The 18,816-nt window shown below is 46.0% G+C and overlaps 1 protein-coding gene across 1 annotated transcript in view; it reads left to right on the top strand.

Annotated features, from left to right (window-relative positions):
* Window positions 1–18,816, top strand: part of LOC111966124 (low-density lipoprotein receptor-related protein 1-like) — a 281,628-nt gene that overhangs the window by 107,286 nt on the left and 155,526 nt on the right. The window contains 5 exon segments of the mRNA XM_070444337.1: window positions 11,810–11,929; window positions 12,076–12,204; window positions 13,014–13,034; window positions 13,037–13,119; window positions 13,949–14,105. Coding sequence (XP_070300438.1) covers window positions 11,810–11,929; window positions 12,076–12,204; window positions 13,014–13,034; window positions 13,037–13,119; window positions 13,949–14,105 — 510 coding nt within the window.

Consider the following 18,816-nt stretch of genomic DNA (forward strand, 5'->3'; position numbering starts at 1 on the left):
AGTGTGTGTGCTGTACTGATATTGAGTGTGTGTGCTGTACTGATATTGAGTGTGTGTGCTGTACTGATATTGAGTGTGTGTGCTGTACTGATATTAGTCCAGCTCATATTTATGTTTTGGTGTATGTTAAATTGGGACATGTTTGTTGGTTTGGGTGCATTCCCTTACAAAAAATATTGATGCCAAATAAGCTTTTGAGTTCTCCTTTATGAAACAAAAGTTCTACAACAGAACAGGGTCTGGAAAAAGACCGGTACACATGAGAACTGCCAAGTGCACAAACAGTCCTCTGTCATATACATACAAAGAAAGATATGGTCTATCTTTCTTTTTCAAATATTMTTTTTAATTCCACTTGTTTTATGTGTGTATCATTTTGTTTATGAGGGTCATATTAAGTAATGGTGTGAAAGGATAAGAGTGAAGTGTCAGATTCCCTTACTGCAATCTGTGGAACTTCCCTATCCTGCACAATGTTCCGCCGATCTAGGCATGACACATACCACCTGTCTCCGGTGAGCACACTGGTCCAGCTTTCCCTATGGCTGGAGTAAACAAACAAACACACACACACACAGCAGTGGCAGTGTGTTTGCCGGAACTTTCTACTGTCACAGTGTTTGTGTGTGAGCCCCCTGTTTTACGGAAAGCTCACCATTTCACAAGCAACCCAATGTTTGCTTGAACTAACTGTTGGGTTGTGCAGGCCAAGCGTACTCTAGCCTGGTGCTGATGTCTCAAAGCACACTTTGTCATCCGGGTTGTCCAAGTAATTATCCACACGTTGCTGACGAGGGGAGTGAGGGAGGCAAGGCAGGAGGCAGGCAGGGTTCTATTTTATCACAGTACATTACGGTACAATACAATACAATACATGTTAACATGGTGGAGCTAGGTGTGGGAGGTTAAGGAATGGAATGGTTTATATTATAGTGTGTGATAAGCCGGGTTTTGTCCTGCTTATGTGTTACTGGGCAGCTGAGGCTGGTGCCACTGGGCTGGTCATATCTCTGCAGATGTAGCCCTTTACAAATGGAAGATCTGGGCACTGATAACTGCCTAAATTGGAAAGCAGTGTCTGTGCAGTATCATGCTATACATGACGTCAGACCTCTGGCTCTATGGGTTTTGACTAGAGGTCGACCGATTATGATTTTTCAACGCCGATACCGATACCGATTATTGGAGGACAATAAAAGTCGATACCGATTAATTGGCCGATTTATAAAAAGTTTTATATATATATCATACACACACACTGTCACGTTCCTGACCTGTTTTCTGTTAGTTTTGTATGTGTTAGTTGGTCAGGACGTGAGTTTGGGTGGGCAGTCTATGTTTTCTGTTTCTATGTTGGTGAATGGGTACCTAATATGGTTCTCAATTAGAGGCAGGTGGTTTTCATCTCCTCTGATTGAGAATCATATTAAGGTAGGTAGTTTCACAGTGTTTGTTTGTGGGTGGTTGTCTCCTGTGTCAGTGTTTGTCGCACCATACGGGACTGTTCGGTTTGTGTTGTACATCGTCATTTTATGTGTAGGCTATTTTCCCTGTTCGTGCGTTCTCGTGTTTAATGTAAGTTCGTCGTTCAGTGTCTGTCTACTCCCGTTTGTTGTTTTGTTTAGTTTATAGTGAAGTTCGTGTTTTCGTCTTGTCTTTAATAATATTATGTGTTCACAACCCGCGTGCCGCTTGGTCCCTCAATACTCCTCCTTTTCGGTGAAGAGGAGGAGGACCACCGTTACCAGAACCACCCACCAATCCAGAATCGCAGCAGCGGTGTAAACGGAGGTAAAGGGACAGCGCAAGAAGCGAGGAATGGACTTGGGACGATGTATTGGAGGTAAAGGTTGCTACACTGGGAGGAGATCCTGGCTGGAAGGGATCGCCTCCCATGGGAACAGCTGGAAGGCACTGAGGAGAGCAGAGGCAACCGGAGAAGGGAACCGGAGTTATGAGGGGACGCGTCTAGCACGGAAGCCCGAAAAGCCCGTGAGTACCCACAAATTTCTTGGGGGGGGCTAAGAGGTAGTGGGCCAAGGGCAGGTAGGAGACCTGCGCCCACTTCCCAGGCTAACCGTGGAGAGCGGGAGTACGGGCAGACACCGTGTTACGCCAGTAGAGCGCACGGGTGTCTCCTGTACGTGTGCATAGCCCGGTGCGGGTTATTCCACCTCCGCACTGGTTAGGGCTAGATTGGGCACTGAGCCAGGTGTCATGAGGCCGGCTCAACGCGTCTGGTTCTTCCAGTGCGTCTTCTCGGGCCGGCATTCATGGCACCAGCCTTACGCATGGTGTCCCCGGTTCGCCTACATAGCCCGGTGCGGGTTATTCCACCTCCCGCACTGGTCGGGCGGGGGGAGTATTCAGCCAGGTAAGGTTTGGGCAGGCTCAATGCTCAAGGGGGCCAGTACGCCTGCACGGTCCGGTATTTCGGGCGCCACCTTCCCGCCCAGTCCAGTACCACCAGTGCCTACACCACGCACCAGGCTTCCAGTGCGTCTTCAGAGCCCTGCTCCTCCTCCACGCACTCTCCCTATGGTGCGTGTCTCCAGCCCAGTGCCTCCAGTTCCGGCACCACGCACTAAGCCACCTGTGCGTCTCCAGAGTCCTGTACACCACTGTTATTTCCCCCGTACTCGTCCTGAGGTGCGTGCCCTCAGCCGGTACCACCAGTGCCGGTACACGACCAGGCACATAGTACGTTTTGAGAATTCAGTGTGCCCTGTCCTGCTCCCCGCCACTAGCCTGGAAGTGCGTGTCTCCAGTCCGGTGCCCTCCAGTTCCGGCACACGCACCAGGTCTACAGTGCGCCTTATCCGCCAGAGCCATCCGTCTCCCCAGCGCCATTGAGCCATCCATCTCATAGCGCCATCTGAGCCATCCCGTCTCCATAGCGCCATCTGAGCCATCCGTCTCCATAGCGCCATCTGAGCCATCCGTCTCCACCGCCATCTGAGCCATCCGTCTCCCAGCGCATCTGAGCCATCCGTCTCCCCAGTGCCGTCTGAGCCATCCGTCTGTCCGAGCCATTAGAGCCGCCCGTCTGTCCCCGAGCCGTCAGAGCCGTTCGTCAGTCAGGAGCCGCTAGAGCGTTCGTCAGTCAGGATCTGCCAGAGCCGCCAACCAGACAGGATCTGCCCAGAGCGCCAACCAGACAGGATCTGCCAGAGCCGCCAACCAGACAGGATCTGCCAGAGCCGCCAAGCCAGACAGGATCTCCCAGAGCCGCCAACCAGACAGGATCTGCCAGAGCCGCCAACCAGACAGGATCTGCCAGAGCCGCCAAACAGACAGAATCTGCAAGAGCCGCCAAACAGACAGGATTGCCAGAGCCGCCCAGACAGGATCTGCCAGAGCCGCCAGTGAGCATGAGCGTCAGAGCCGTTAGTGAGCCATGAGCAGCCAGGCCGTCAGCCTGCCATGAGCGTCCAGAGCCCGTCAGCCTGCCATGAGCGTCCAGAGCTGTCAGCCTGCCATGAGCGTCCAGAGCGCGTCAGCCTGCCATGAGCGTCCAGAGCCGTCAGCCTGCCATGAGCGTCCAGAGCCGTCAGCCTGCCATGAGCGTCCAGAGCCGTCAGCCTGCATGAGCTTCCGGAGCCGTCATTCATCCAGAACTGCCTCTCAGTCCAGAGCTGTCTCTCTGTCCGGAGCTGCCCTTCAGTCCGGAGTTGCCCCTCTATCAGGAGCTACCTTCTCTATCCTGAGCTACCTCTCTATCCTGAGCTATCCCTCTGTCCTGAGCTACCTCTCTGTCCTGAGCTACCTTGTCCGGAGCTGTCCTTTATCTTGGTGTTGCCCCTTAAATTAGGTGGGGGAAATAAGAGGGTGGTCATTCTAAGGGGAGACGTAAGCTGGGATTGACTATGGTGGGGTGGGGACCTCGCCCAGAGCCTGAGCCACCACCGTGGTCAGATGCCCACCCAGACCCTCCCTAGACTTTTGGTGGTGCGTTCTGGAGTACGCACCTTGAGGGGGGGGTTATGTCACGTTCCTGACCTGTTTTCTGTTAGTTTTGTATGTGTTGTTGGTCAGGACGTGAGTTTGGGTGGGCAGTCTATGTTTTCTGTTTCTATGTTGGTGAATGGGTACCTAATATGGTTCTCAATTAGAGGCAGGTGGTTTTCATCTCCTCTGATTGAGAATCATATTTAAGGTAGGTAGTTTCACAGTGTTTGTTTGTGGGTGGTTGTCTCCTGTGTCAGTGTTTGTCGCACCATACGGGACTGTTCGGTTTGTGTTGTACATCGTCATTTTATGTGTAGGCTATTTTCCCTGTTCGTGCGTTCTCGTGTTTAATGTAAGTTCGTCGTTCAGGTCTGTCTACTCCGTTTGTTGTTTTGTTGTTTTATAGTGAAGTTCGTGTTTTCGTCTTGTCTTTAATAAATATTTATGTGTTCACAACCCGCTGCGCCTTGGTTCCCTCAATACTCCTCCTTTTCGGTTGAAGAGGAGGAGGACCACGTTACACACACACACATTTTTGTAATAATGACAACTGCAACAATACTGAACAATGACATTTTATTTTAACTTAATATAATACATAAATAACACACACACACACACACACAGCTCTGAAGTGACAATGATACTGAAGAGTCTGCTTAGGAGACAAATATTCTCACTGTTTGAATAAAAATTAGAGTTTAAGTTACCTGTGATGAATGTTGAAAACAAAAACTGTCATTTCTATATGCAGGAAATCCTATTTTAATAATGGGCATGGTAAGAATTGACGACCAAAGTGCGAGTCATAATTCCCATGACACCTTCTAGCAAAATCTGAAAAGCGGTTCCTTCATTTATTCCATAGGATATTTTTAGATTCACTTAAAATAAGGTCTGTGTTTTGTGTAGGCTTACACCACCTTGCCAATTTTATAACTGTGTAGATATCCATAGGACAAGGTAACTCTGATCAATATTGGCTAAATATAAGCAAAGATCATTTTTTTTTGTAGAGTGGATTTATGAAAATATGTTGACAAACGTTACCTTATCCTAGTGAGATTTACACAGGTATCAAAACGTCGAGGCGGTTTAAGCCTGCACGAAACACAGACCTTATTTGAAGTAGATCAAGACATTCTCTATGGAAGACATGAACGGTAAAATAACGAAGGAACCCCTTTCAAATTCAGCCGCAAGTTATTACAGGAATTATAACGCGTCGACTATTTCTCTCTAAACCATATACCTTTGACTAATCMGGAAACTATCACCTCGAAAACAAAACGTTTATTCCGTTCCGTATTTTATCTAACGGGTGGCATCCATGAGTCTAAATATTCCTGTTACATTGCACAACCTTCAATGCTGTCATAATTACGTAAARTTCTGGCAAATTAGTTCGCAAAGAGCCAGGCKGCCCAAACTGTTGCATATAYCCTGACTCTGCGTGCARTGAACGCAAGAGAAATGACACAATTTCACCTGGTTAATATTGCCTGCTAACCTGGAKKTYTKYYWGCTAAATATGCAGGTTTAAAAATATAYACTTGTGTRTTGATTTTAAGAAAGGCATTGATGTTTATGGTTAAGTACAYATTGGAGCAATGACAGTCATTGATTGATTGTTTTTTATAAGATAAGTTTAATGCTAGCTAGCAATTTACCTTAGCTTACTGCATTCGCGGCACAAGCAGGCTCCTCGTGGAGTGCAATGTAATCAGTGTTAGAGCATTGGACTAGTTAACTGTAAGGTTGCAAGATTGGATCCCCCGAGCTGGCAAGGTTAAAAATCTGTCGTTCTGCAGAACGTTCCTAGGCCGTCATTGAAAATAAGAATGTGTTCTTAACTGACTTGCCTAGTTAAATAAAGATTAAATAAAGGTGTAAAAAAAAAAGAATCGGCAAATCGGCGCCCAAAAATACCGATTTCCGATTGTATTGAAAACTTGAAATCGGCCCCGATTAATCGGTCGACCTCTAGTTTTGACTGACAGCCGTTCTGAACTTGAGCACTGCACGTGACCAGAAGTTGCCCCCATCCCTCCCGTTAATTGGGCAACTTTTGCAATTTTTTTGTTGACTGACTGAGGGAAATGCTGTATGTGTATATACTCCACATTTTCCAGGAGTATTCTTATCGTGTTACTGAATGTAGAGTATCCGGGGTATTTTCAGATTTCGTTATCAACAAATGTGGCAAAGTACAGTAAATGTAAAATGCACATAAAATCAACAGTGTAATGTTTGGATTCAGTCTTGTAGGTGAACTGTTGTGTCCTCAACTTTGGTCTGATGATTTCCCCATAATCTCCAAACTGATCCCTTTCAAATGCTACCATGCTTATGCATATGCTTTTCATATTTCTTCTGAAAGAAGCATTTCAATTTGGCCCTATCCATATAGGCCCATTCTTACGAGGGTAAAGCTGATGTAGACTGTGTGCCGGGTGTGGCGTATCCTTCCCACTATTGAACACTATCCCACTATCTATGCTGCTAAAATTTATTATGCTTATTACCTTCCTAATATTCCTAATGATTTGTACACTCAGTGTAGCCTTTTCATTTGCCACTGAAAAATAGCTGTTTGACGAATATTTGAGTCCCTGTTTTTGTTGAGGAAAGGAACACTGGAGCAGACAGAGACAGAGAGAGGAGAGGTGAGGGTTAGGAATGTCTCGACCCAGGGCCTGGCCTTGATAAAAGGAGAGGTAGACATGTAAGCTTCCTCACTGGTAAGTGACAAATGCCCAGTGACTGACTGGATCCAAGTTAGTCTGATAGTGTCGTCTCTATCTTTCACTTGGCCAGCCAGTCAGCCAGTCATCCAGTCAGTCAGTCAGCTAGCCAGTCATCCAGTCAGTCAGTTCTATAGTCAGCCAGTCAGTATTCAGTATTCAGTATATACTGTAGATTGATGTAACTAGGAATAATCTGGTGTTGGGAAAGACTCTTAGAAGTCATGAAGGTTGTGAAGTAGAATGGAGGGGATACTGAGTTTTTAATCCTTGTCCTGTCCCTGTTTGTCCTTATCATCCCTTTCAACCCCATTACCCCACCTAGTTCACCCCACCTAGTTCACCCCACCTAAATATTGATCAGAGAGGCCCTGGGACAGTCCTGTCTGTCTGTCGGTGAAGGAAAACAGCACACTTTTATACTTTTCCTCCTCTCTGCCTCCTTATCTGCTCTTGGATGGACTCCAAGAACACTCAGCATCACTCACCGTGTTTGTGTGTGTGTATGTGTGTATGTGTGTGTTTGTGTGTGTGTGACATGCTTGTTGAACACTCAAGGCAGCAGTGTGTCATGTGTTTTCTCAGGTAATTAACCCTGGTTAAATGGCTGAAAGAATACTACTGTTGAGAACAGTTGACTGGTGACTTTTTTCCCCTGTTGGTGCTTTGACTTTGTAACACTCCATGACCTGTGACAAAATATGTATATTGGCTGCAGTTTTCTGCAAATCGAAGTAATATAAGTAATTATATTTCAATGGTATTCTGCTCTCATCTCTCTGGCACTGTGGGGCACAACAAACATAAGATTCCATTCTGTAGTAATTATAATTCTATGGCCGCAACCACAGAATAGAATGGCGTCTGAAGTCAAAATGTGTCCTTATGCATATTCCCTTTCAGACTCATTCCCTTGAGTGTGTTGTGCTTTGAAACCCACAGTCAGAAAACTAGGTTTAGATTAGAGACGGGCTGAAATTGAAATTGGTGTTCTTCGGGCAATATCCACTTATTGCTGTGGTGATTGTGATGGTTGAAGCTAGAGGCTCAGGGCTAGAGAAAGGTGAGGTGGTAGGACCTGATGTAGGTTTGGAGGGGCAGCACCCTGGCTAGCGTTGGCACTGTGTGTCTCTATGTGTGTCTCAGTGAATGGGTTTGATGCAGGGCACACACACAGCGGGTTTCTTCCTCTCAGCGAGACCCCACAAAAGGGCCATTGTGGCCCGAGTGCCACAGGCTTTACATAATGAGGACCCTTCAGTGGTCCAACCTCCTCTCTGCTCTGCGCTCTCCTCTAGCCAGCCTCAACGGTCAGCATGTAATGGTCTCCTTTCAGCATGGCTGGACAGGGCTGTGGATTGTGGTGTGGACATCCCTTCACTCTGACTGATAATATTCCACTCCCTGTGTGATACTATAGTGTCCTCCCATTATGATGTACTATTGAATGAGGTTGTACAGTCTGCTTTGGTGCAGTATGTTTAGTTATCTAGGAAATGGGACTTCACTGGACATGCCAGTAGGATTCCATGCTCTGCAAGCTTTGTGATGATGCTCAGACTGAGAGTTCATCTCACTTCCTTGTGTTGTGTCTGTGTGGTTATGTGTTTTTGGCAGCTCTTTGTTGGTGCGCTGCAGTCCTCTCTCAGACAGAAAGAAAGACAGACAGCATGCTGTATGGCCACTTCTCTCATACCTGCCTTTTGATCTGGTAGGTAGGAAACTGTTGGCAGGCAGCATGCTGAAGACTGCAGCGTGAGGAGACTGCAGTGTGAGGAGACTGCAGTGTGAGGAGACTGCAGCGTGAGGATRCTGCAGTGTGAGGAGACTGCAGCATGAGGATACTGCAGCGTGAGGATACTGCAGTGTGAGGAGACTGCAGCGTGAGGAGACTGCAGCGTGAGGATACTGCAGTGTGAGGAGACTGCAGCGTGAGGAGACTGCAGCGTGAGGAGACTGCAGCGTGAGGATACTGCAGCGTGAGGAGACTGCAGTGTGAGGAGACTAGAGTGTGAGGAGACTGCAGTGTGAAGAGACTGCAGCTTGAGGAGACTGCAACACGTGTTGTTGCCTTGTTTCATATTAGCCTCTACTGTATGAGCGATTAGTCTGAGATTACAGTGGAAATCTCTAACTTGCTCTAGTCTAAATGATCCTAGCCTCAACTGTGCCAAAGTCTGTTACCACACTGTGTCCTGGTCTAGATATGGTGGGAGTCGGTGTTTATAAACAGTCATTCCAAAAGTGCAGGCCAAGGGCCCTAATCACTTTCATATGCAGAGCGGGGGCTAGGGCTAGGAGGATGTCCCTCACTCCCGGCCAAAAGACATTGTGTCAGTGGAGACCATCGATGGGAAGATAGCTCTTGGATTAAGATAAGCATTTTCACAGCTGATCTGCAAACAAGCTATTAGTGTGTTGACTGGAGGAAGGAAGCTATTAGTGTGTTGACTGGAGGRAGGAAGCTATTAGTGTGTTGACTGGAGGAAGGAAGCTATTGCTTATGTTACAGGCTTTGGTTTTTTCCTTGATTTTGTTTTCTATTTTCTCTTCTTTGGTTCGGTGCTATCCCGTATCCTTGTGACGTCCATACCCTAAACCCTAACCTTGACCTCTACCCTAACCATAACCTAACCCTTACCGTAACCATTTTACATTTCAATTTCAATGAGGTATGGATGTCCCAAGGATCCCGGATAGCACAAACTSTTCTGTTTGGATTGGAATCATCCTCGTTGTTCAGGATGTGTTGCACCTGTTGTATTCGTTAGTCAGAAGGTGTTTCACCAATGATGTACAGTATATAACCCGGAAGCTTATAAGAAATCCCGCTATGCCCTCCGACGAACCATCAAACAGGCAAAGCGTCAATACAAGACTAAGATCGAATCTCGTATACACCGGCTCCGACGCTCGTCGGATGTGGCAGGGCTTGCAAACTATTACTGACTACAAAGGGAAGCACAGTCGCGAGCTGCCCAGTGACACGAGCCTACCAGACGAGCTAAATAACTTCTATGCTCGCTTCGAGGCAAGTAACACTGAAACATGCATGAGAGCAACAGCTGTTCCGGACGACTGTGTGATCACGCTCTCCGCAGCCGATGTTAGTAAGACCTTTAAACAGGTCAACATTCACAAGGCCACAGGGCCAGACGGATTACCAGGACATGTAATGCGAGGACGTGCTGACCAACTGGCAAGTGTCTTCACTGACATTTTCAACCTCTCCCTGTCTGAGTCTATAATACCAACATGTGTCAAGCAGACCACCATAATCCCTGTGCCCAAGAACACTAAGGTAACCTGCTCATAGCACTCACGTATGTAGCCATGAAATGCTTTGAAAGGTTGGTCATGGCTCACATCAACACCATTATCCCAGAAACCCTAGACCCACTCCAATTTGCATACCAACAGATCCACAGATGATGCAATCTCTATTGTACTCTACACTGCCCTYTCACACCTGAACAAAAGGAACAGCTATGTGAGAATGCTATTAATTGACTACAGCTCAGCGTTCAACACCATAGTGCCCTCAAAGCTCATCACTAAGCTATGGACTCTGGGACTAAATACCTCCCTCTGCAACTGGATCCTGGACTTCCTGACGGGCCGACCCCAGGTGGTAAGGGTAGGTAACAACACATCCGCCACGCTGATCCTCAACACGGGGGCCCCTCAGGGGTGCGTGCTCAGTCCCCTCCTGTACTCCCTGTTCACTCATGACTGCACAGCCAGGCACGACTCCAACACCATCATTAAGTTTGCCGATGACACAACAGTGGTAGGCCTGATCACGACAACAACGATGAGACAGCCTATAGGGAGGAGGTCAGAGACCTGGCCGGGTGGTGCAAGGACCACTACCTCTCCCTCAACGTGATCAAGACAAAGGAGATTATTCTCATCGACAGGGCTTTAGTGGAGCAGGTTGAGAGCTTCAGAGTCTTTGGCGTCCACATCACCAACAAACTAACATGGTCCAAGCACACCAAAACAGTCGTGAAGAAGGCATGACAAAACCTATTCCCCCTCAGGAGACTTGGCATGGGCAAAGATTGGCAAAGATTTGGCATGGGTCCTCAGATCCTCAAAAGGTTTTACAGCTGCACCATCGAGAGCATCCTGACGGGTTGCATCACTCCCTGGTATGGCAACTACAGTGGTTAGTGCGTACAGCCCAGGACATCACCGGGGCCAAGCTTCCTGCCATCCATTACCTTAATACCAGATGGTGTCAGAGGAAGACCCTAAAAATTGTCAAAGACTCCAGCCACCSTAGTCATAGACTGTTCTCTCTGCTATCGCACGGCAAGCGGTACCGTAGCGCCAAGTCTAGGTCCAAGAGGCTTCTAAACAGCTTCTACCCCCAAGCCATAAGACTCCTGAACAGCTAATCAAATGGCTACCCAGACTATTTGCATTGCCCCCCCCTCCCCACCTCTTCTACACTGCTGCTACTCTCTGTTATTATCTATGCTTAGTCACTTTATCCCTACCAGCATGTACATATTACCACAATTACCTTGACTAACCTGTACCCCGCAACATTGACTCTGTACCGGTACCCCCTGTATTTAGCCTCGTTATTGTTATGTTATGTTATTGTTATGTTCTGCTCTTTAATTATTTGTTATTCTTATCTCTTACTTAATTTTTAAAAAAATGGGGGGGGGGGTATTTTCTTAAAACTGCATTGTTGGTTAAGGGCTTGTAAGTAAGCATTTCACTGTAATGTTGTATTCGGTGCATGTGACAAATAACATTTGATTTGATTTGATATAAACCCTTGATTGCTGATTGCTATGTATTGGCCATTGAGAGGCTTTGAAGCCCTTGGTCGGCCATATTGGTACTCCCCAGTAGGAGCAGTCCTCCATAGGAATGAATGGAATTCTACAGTATCTCAATTAAATGTTTCAAGGACATTTATTTGAATATTGTTTTGTTGTAGTGGAGACAGTAACATTAGTCATCTCTAAAATGTTTTTTGTTAAATTATATATAGATTTTTTATGTTGTTTTTATGCATGTGTGTGAACCATGCCGTTTGCGACCAACCACGTTTCCTTGCATGTCTTTCATGTGATTGTGATGTCTCTCTGTGGTAGAGCTTGGACCAGACTGTGCCACCCATGGCTGCGAGGGCAACTGCTCTGTAACACACCAAGGGCCCAAGTGTTACTGCAAAATTGGCTATGAAGTCAGCCAGGATGGAAAGACATGCAAAGGTAAGACTCCTGAGTCCTGGACATGTGCATCAAGTTACAGTAAACATGACAACAGTCCCATGTCTGACCAGTGACTGACTGACTGACTGACGGACGGACGGACTGACTCACTATACTGACTGACATTGCCCTGCCGGAATCCTCAGATTTCAACGAGTGCAGTGTGTACGGGACATGCAGTCAGACGTGCTCCAACAACGAGGGCTCCTACACCTGCAGCTGTGTGGAGGGCTACCTACTGCAGCCAGACAACCGCTCCTGCAAGGCCAAGAACGGTGAGACACACACACACACACAGCACACACACACACACACAACACACACACAACACACACCGACACACACCACACACACACACACACACACACACACACACACACCACCAACACACACACACACACACACACACAACACACACGCCACACACCGCACACACACACGCACACACAAACAAACATCAAACATACTGTACAGACGTGTAGTCTACACTTGTCATAGACTAAAGCTAACCAAGTCATATCTGCTGTTTCAGTTGATTTGTTTTGTTTTGGGCCTGTCATTGCTGGTGTTATTATTTGGAGGAATGACATTTGTTACGGCGTGACACTCTAATGCTGTTATAATTGAATTTACAAGGAAACATGGCCAGAGCTATGTGACCTTTCTTCCCCTCTCCTTCATCCCTCTCCTCTCACCATCATCCTCTCCTTTTATCCCTCTCCTCTCACCATCACCCCTCTCCTTTTATCCTCTCCTCTCACCATCATCCCTCTCCTTTTATCCCTCTCCTCTCACCATGCATCCCTCTTCTTTTATCCCTCTCCTCTCACCATCATCCTCTCCTTTAATCACTCTCCTCTCACCATCATCCCTCTCCTTATCCCTCTCCTCTCACCATCATCCCTCTCCTCTCACCATCATCCCTCTCCTTTTATCCCCTCCCTCTCACCATCTCCCTCTCGACCTCTCCTTCTTTCCCCTCCCTCCCTCCCTCCCCCCTCCTCCCTCCCTCCCTCCCTCCCTCCCTCCTCTTGTCCCTCTCCCTCCCCTCCCTTCCTCTCTCTTCCTCTCCTCCATCTTTCAGATCCTGTGGAACAGCTGCCGGTGCGCTGATCGCTAACCTCAATGACATCCGCTGTACGTCTCTGAGTGGCATGCCCACCCGCCTCCCGGCCATCAGCACCAAGAAGGTTAGAGCGCTTTTTGATTTCCTTATTATACCACCCGACACTCCAACACACACACACACACACACACACACACACACACACACACACACACACACACACACACACACACACACACACACACACACACACACACGGGACACACACACGACGGACACACACAGGGACACACACACACGGGGACCACAACACACACACAAAACACGCCACATGCATATTGCGCCACACCACACACATTCATGCACATTCCTTCACACTCTCACATACACTGCTTGCTACTCTCTGTTTATTATCTATTGCATAGTCACTTTATCCCTACCACATGTACATATACTCAATTACCGTGATAACCTGTACCCCGCAACATTGATCTATACACCGTACCCCCTGTATTTAGCCTCGTTATTGTTATGTTATTGTGTTACTATTTTTCCTTTAGTTTTATTCAGCACATATTTTTTTGCATTGTTTGGTTAAGGGCTTGTAAGTAAGCATTTCACTGTAAGGTGAAAAATACACTGATTTATTTTCCGCATGTGACAAATACAATTGGATTTGATTTTAACAAAATGTCATCTAAACTATCCACTCACCACCCTAACCCTAACCCTGTCCCTGTCCCTGTCCCTCCCTGTCCTGTCCCTGTCCCTGTCCCTGTCCTTAACCCCTACACCTGGACCAGGTTGGAAATAAGTGTTTTATAATGCTATGTTCTTATCCTCTGGGATTTGTACTTTTTAACTGTACATTGAAACTATTATGAAGCGTGTTTTGGGTCTTTGAAAAGCGCTATATAAAAACCCAAGCTATTATTATTATTGTTGAAAAACAGACCACTGCCATGGACTTCAACTACGCCCAGGAGACAGTGTGTTGGATCGACGTGGGGCGACTCGTCGCCGCCAACACCCACCTGAAGTGTGCCTCCATCCCTGAGCTGAAAGACTGTCAACAACATCAGGATAATTAACACTCACTCAGCCTGCACCGTGAGTAGAGAACCACACACATACACACACACACACACACACACACACACACACACACACACACACACACACACACACACACACACACAACACACACACACACACCACACAGCCTTCAAACGTGAGTACGAGAACACACACACAACACAGCTTGCACCGTGAGTAGAGAACACACACAACACCACACCACAGCACCCCAGCCTCAACGTTGGAGTAGAGAACACAAACACACACACACGCATCCTGCACCCTGAGTAGAGGAGCCTACCTACCGCTCCTACTGGAAGAACACACACATATGCACACATAAACACACACACACTATAGACGTGATGCAATACCACTCGGCGGCGCCCGACTCCGAAACCTGCATTACAGTGCAGAGCAGAATGATGAGTGCAGCAATATTCTGATAAAGGTTCCTGCTCAAGAACAGTGCTGCCCTGACATGGTGCTAAATTACTCTACACCCCCATCTGCTATTGGCTCTCTGGATTCTATTTTAGAATTATTATCTCAGAATGTCAAATCTGAATTTGTCCTTTTGGGTGACCTGAACCTAGACTAGTAGACACATACACTGTGCCCTGGATGGGAAGCAGCATTGTATGTATGTATTCAGACTTGTCAAAGGCGTTTGACACTGTGGACCATACTCTTGGTGCAGAGATTGAAGTGTGTTGGGATTACTGGTGTTGGGATTACTGGTCATGCTCTGGAGTGGTTTGTGAACTAGCTATAGAACCMAGTGTGTTAAGGCAGATGGTTGAATGTCGGACACCGTAGAGTTGTGCTCGGGTGTCCCCTGTGGTTTATTATTATCTATATCAACAACATTGGGAGCCATATTGAGACAGCTGATGTACATTTTTATGCGGATGACACTGTTCTCTAAGTGGCAGCAGTTTGACTTTGGCTTTTGAAAAATCTCAAACAACTTTTAACATTATTCAACAGAATCTGTACGATTTGAAGATTGTTCTGAATTCCTCTAAAACAAAATTAATGGTATTTTCCAATACTAAACACTCTGAAAACTACGTAATTACTATGTTGGAAGGACATTCTATAGAGCAAGTCAAAATGTACAAATATCTGGGAGTTTGGGTGGAGAGAACCTTGTCAAGAAACTCAAGCTACGTATTGGGTTTAATTACCGGCACAAAGCTTGTTTTTCCTTTGCCGCCAGAAAGGAGTTGATTAGTTGTACTTTTCTCTCTGTGTTGGACTATGGTGATACTATTGACTGTATGTGCCTCAATCGCTACACTGAAGGCTCTTGACTCTGTGTATCATGCAGCCCTTCGTCTTGACACCAATCAGAGAAGTCTAACTCACCATTGTGATCTCTACAGTGCTGTCAGGTGGACATCACTAGCAACACGCAGGCTCAAACACTGGTACATTCTTATTTATAAGGCCATTTCAGGAAAAAAGACATCTTATCTATCCTCTCTTCTAGCTCGAAATGAAAACACATTCAAACTCAGATCTCAATCTTGTTATATTCTAAGAGTCCCGAAAATGTAAACCGAGCAATGGAAAAAGGTCCTTGGATTGCTCAGTCCCCCGGTCTTGGAATCCCCTCCAAACCAACCTACAACTACAGGACCTGGTGTCCCTGGAGGAGGTCAAAGGACAAATAGATGAACAGGTTGTTGAGACATGTAGTTGTTTCTAGTTGTCACTAGTTTGCATAGCCTTATGTAGGGAAGAATGTTGTTTTACTTCACACACACCACACATGCCTGCACGCACACGACCGTGTATTGGGTGAATATGATGGTAGGTGAGTCGCTTTTATATATGCTTATGGTTATTCTTGGGAGTTGGATCAGGTAGTTTTGTATTGTTCCTTTGTACAAAACATAAATTGACATCTTGCATTGAATACGTGCTGACTAATATGCCATTTTCAATGATAAATTCGATGAACGGATCGCGGTGTGCTTACCTGATATTGTAGTCCTATGTGCGGTCTGCTGTGTAGTTATCGTTAGTTCTGTGTGAATCGAGTGAGAAGATCATCAATATCATTAGCATGAATGTAGCAGTGTTCATGAGTAGTATATTATATATATCGCGCGCACGGCGCACAGACACAATCTATTTCGATACGCAACACCACATACACTGCATGTTCTTGGATATGTACCACAACACCACACACACATGCACACACATCCACACCAACACAGCACAACACACACAAGCACACACAACACACACACACACCAACAACGACACAACAACACCACACCTGTTTTGCTGTTGTATTGAGGTCTGTTGGCCTTTGTCGTTCTGTCTGTGTTGGCATTTGTCTTACGTTGTTGTTTTTTCCCCGTGCCCACAGGAGGTACTTTTCTCTCTTGCAGGCCGTCATTGTAAATAGAGAATTTGGTGCTAAATTGTTCTAGCCTGTAAAATAAAGAGACGGGGTAGGCCTTTTTTTTGGAATCTTTGTGACGCACAGGAATGGGGACCATCAGACGCAGATGTGTCTCTGCCCTGCCTGGTCTCAAATCTGTCTGTGCTACGTGCTGTCGTGTTTTTGCTATCATTAATTGAAGATTATAGTTTTTTATCAAAGATTCTCTGTAATTATTATTACGCGATCAACTAAATAATACGTAACTATATTAACTATGAAATTTGGGAGCACCCTCTCTCCCGCCACCCCGCCCCACCCGCTCGCTCCGACAAGGGAAAGTAGTCAGATTACAAAGTTATAATTTCCCAATATAACCTTTCAGATATTTTCATATCTGATCAATAGTCTTCTGATTATTTATTTATTTATTTTACCTCACGTTAGTCTCATTCCAAACTCGTAAATTGTTGTTATCTGCACGAACCCAGTCTTCACTATGAGTCATCCATACTCAATTGTCTTAAATCATTTATTTATTACTAACTAAGTAATTCACAGAAATGCATAAAAAACAAACTTAAAATGGTTACATGAAATGGTGGGAGAAATATGCCCTAGTGGGCTGAACCGGCATGGCGGCTTGTTAGACAAAGGGAAAATTGTGGTTCGACTAAGAAGTCACTACAGAGTCCATAATTATAACAATTGACATGCTAACCCTTTACACATGAACGCTCACTCATTCGGGAACAATTGCAATCAATATATATATATTTACGCTCAGTGTGTTGTCCTGATCGCTGGAGAAAAGTTAGTTTCTGTTGGAGAGTCGTCTGTCTCTGTCTTGGTTAATGTGGATAGTTCAGAGTGACATTCGTTATAGAATGGATGTTTTGGCGGTTGTCTTTCTTCGCATTCAATGATACCGAATTCCTAGCTGCAGACTAGTAGTCAATATCAAAGACTTGTTCTTATTCGTCTAAGAGTTTAACCACGTGGTATGGTTGAAGATTCAGCAATGGTACTTAACCTTCGTTCTCCTCCTATGGAGAAAAAACATGGTCTGTTGATAATTTCTCAGAGTTGGGTTTTTATTCGGATAGCAGAGAGTTGGGTCCCAGGATGTCTGACCCAACTGGCTCAGGGTCGGGTCCTCGGATTTAGTTCAAATCAAAAGGGATTTGTATTTTTCTTCATTAAACAGTCCAAAATCATATTACACAATTATACAAACAGTATCATACTCACTCATTCATTTTATACAACACTCAGATGTAAACCTCATATCTGAGGTTATTATATAAACAGCGGTATGGTAATGTAGCCACACAGTCTCCCATGAGTTTCCCACATTGTGACCAACGGACCGGTTAATAGCTGGAATCTTCACCGATCTTTAATACTTTTTCAGGAACATGAAATCTGTTCGTACCTCAAGTTCTGTGAGGTGGAAGAAAACTTCCTTTGTCCTGAAAGTTTACCCTCTCTYTAATACTGTTTGGCCATGAGGAGATTCTCAGGAATTTACGACGTCTCTCTGTGACCACAGCATGGGTTGAAGGAGGAAAGGGGGAGTCAGGGAGTGGCAGGGAGAGGGGAATGGGCTTTATGTACCTAAACAGGCAACATCATGACAGTGCCATTGGTGTGACAATGACCTTAGGAGTTGGCAAGACAGCACAAACAGATCTGGGAACAGGCTATCTCTGTGCCACTGTGGAATAGCCCTGTAGCAGCATGGTTTAACATTGTTCAGTCATCCAACCTGGGGTTTGTCTTTGGAAGTGGCCAAACCTACCGTGGGACTCACTACAAATGTCATGTCACAGAGCCCTGGGACAGGCTATAATTAAGCAATAAGGCCTGAGTGGGTGTGGTATATGGCCAATATCCCACAGCTAAGGCTGCTCTTAGGCACGACATAACATAGAGTATACCATGGCTGTCAGCCAATCAGCATTCAGGGCTTGAACCACCCAGTTTATTACAGGATTTATAAGTTGGGTGGTTCAAGCCCTGMATGCAGCCGTGGTATCAGATCGTATACCACGTGTATGACAAAACATTTATTTTTACTGCTCTAATTACGTTGGTAAGCATTTTATAATAACAATAAGGCACCTCTGGGGTTTGTGGTTTATGGCCAATATACCATGGCTAAGGGATGTGTCCAAGGACTACGTGATGTGGCTAAGAACGGCCCTTAGCCATGGTATATTGGCCATATAMCACACCCCCTTATTGCTTAAATAACTGCTGGAGTCACTAGCTGGGAACGGCTAACTACAGGAGGGTGGGATGGGACAGGATAACTACAGGAGGGTGGGATGGGACAGGCTA

The sequence above is a fragment of the Salvelinus sp. IW2-2015 genome, linkage group LG7, assembly GCF_002910315.2.
Source record: "Salvelinus sp. IW2-2015 linkage group LG7, ASM291031v2, whole genome shotgun sequence".
NCBI lineage: Eukaryota > Metazoa > Chordata > Actinopteri > Salmoniformes > Salmonidae > Salvelinus > Salvelinus sp. IW2-2015.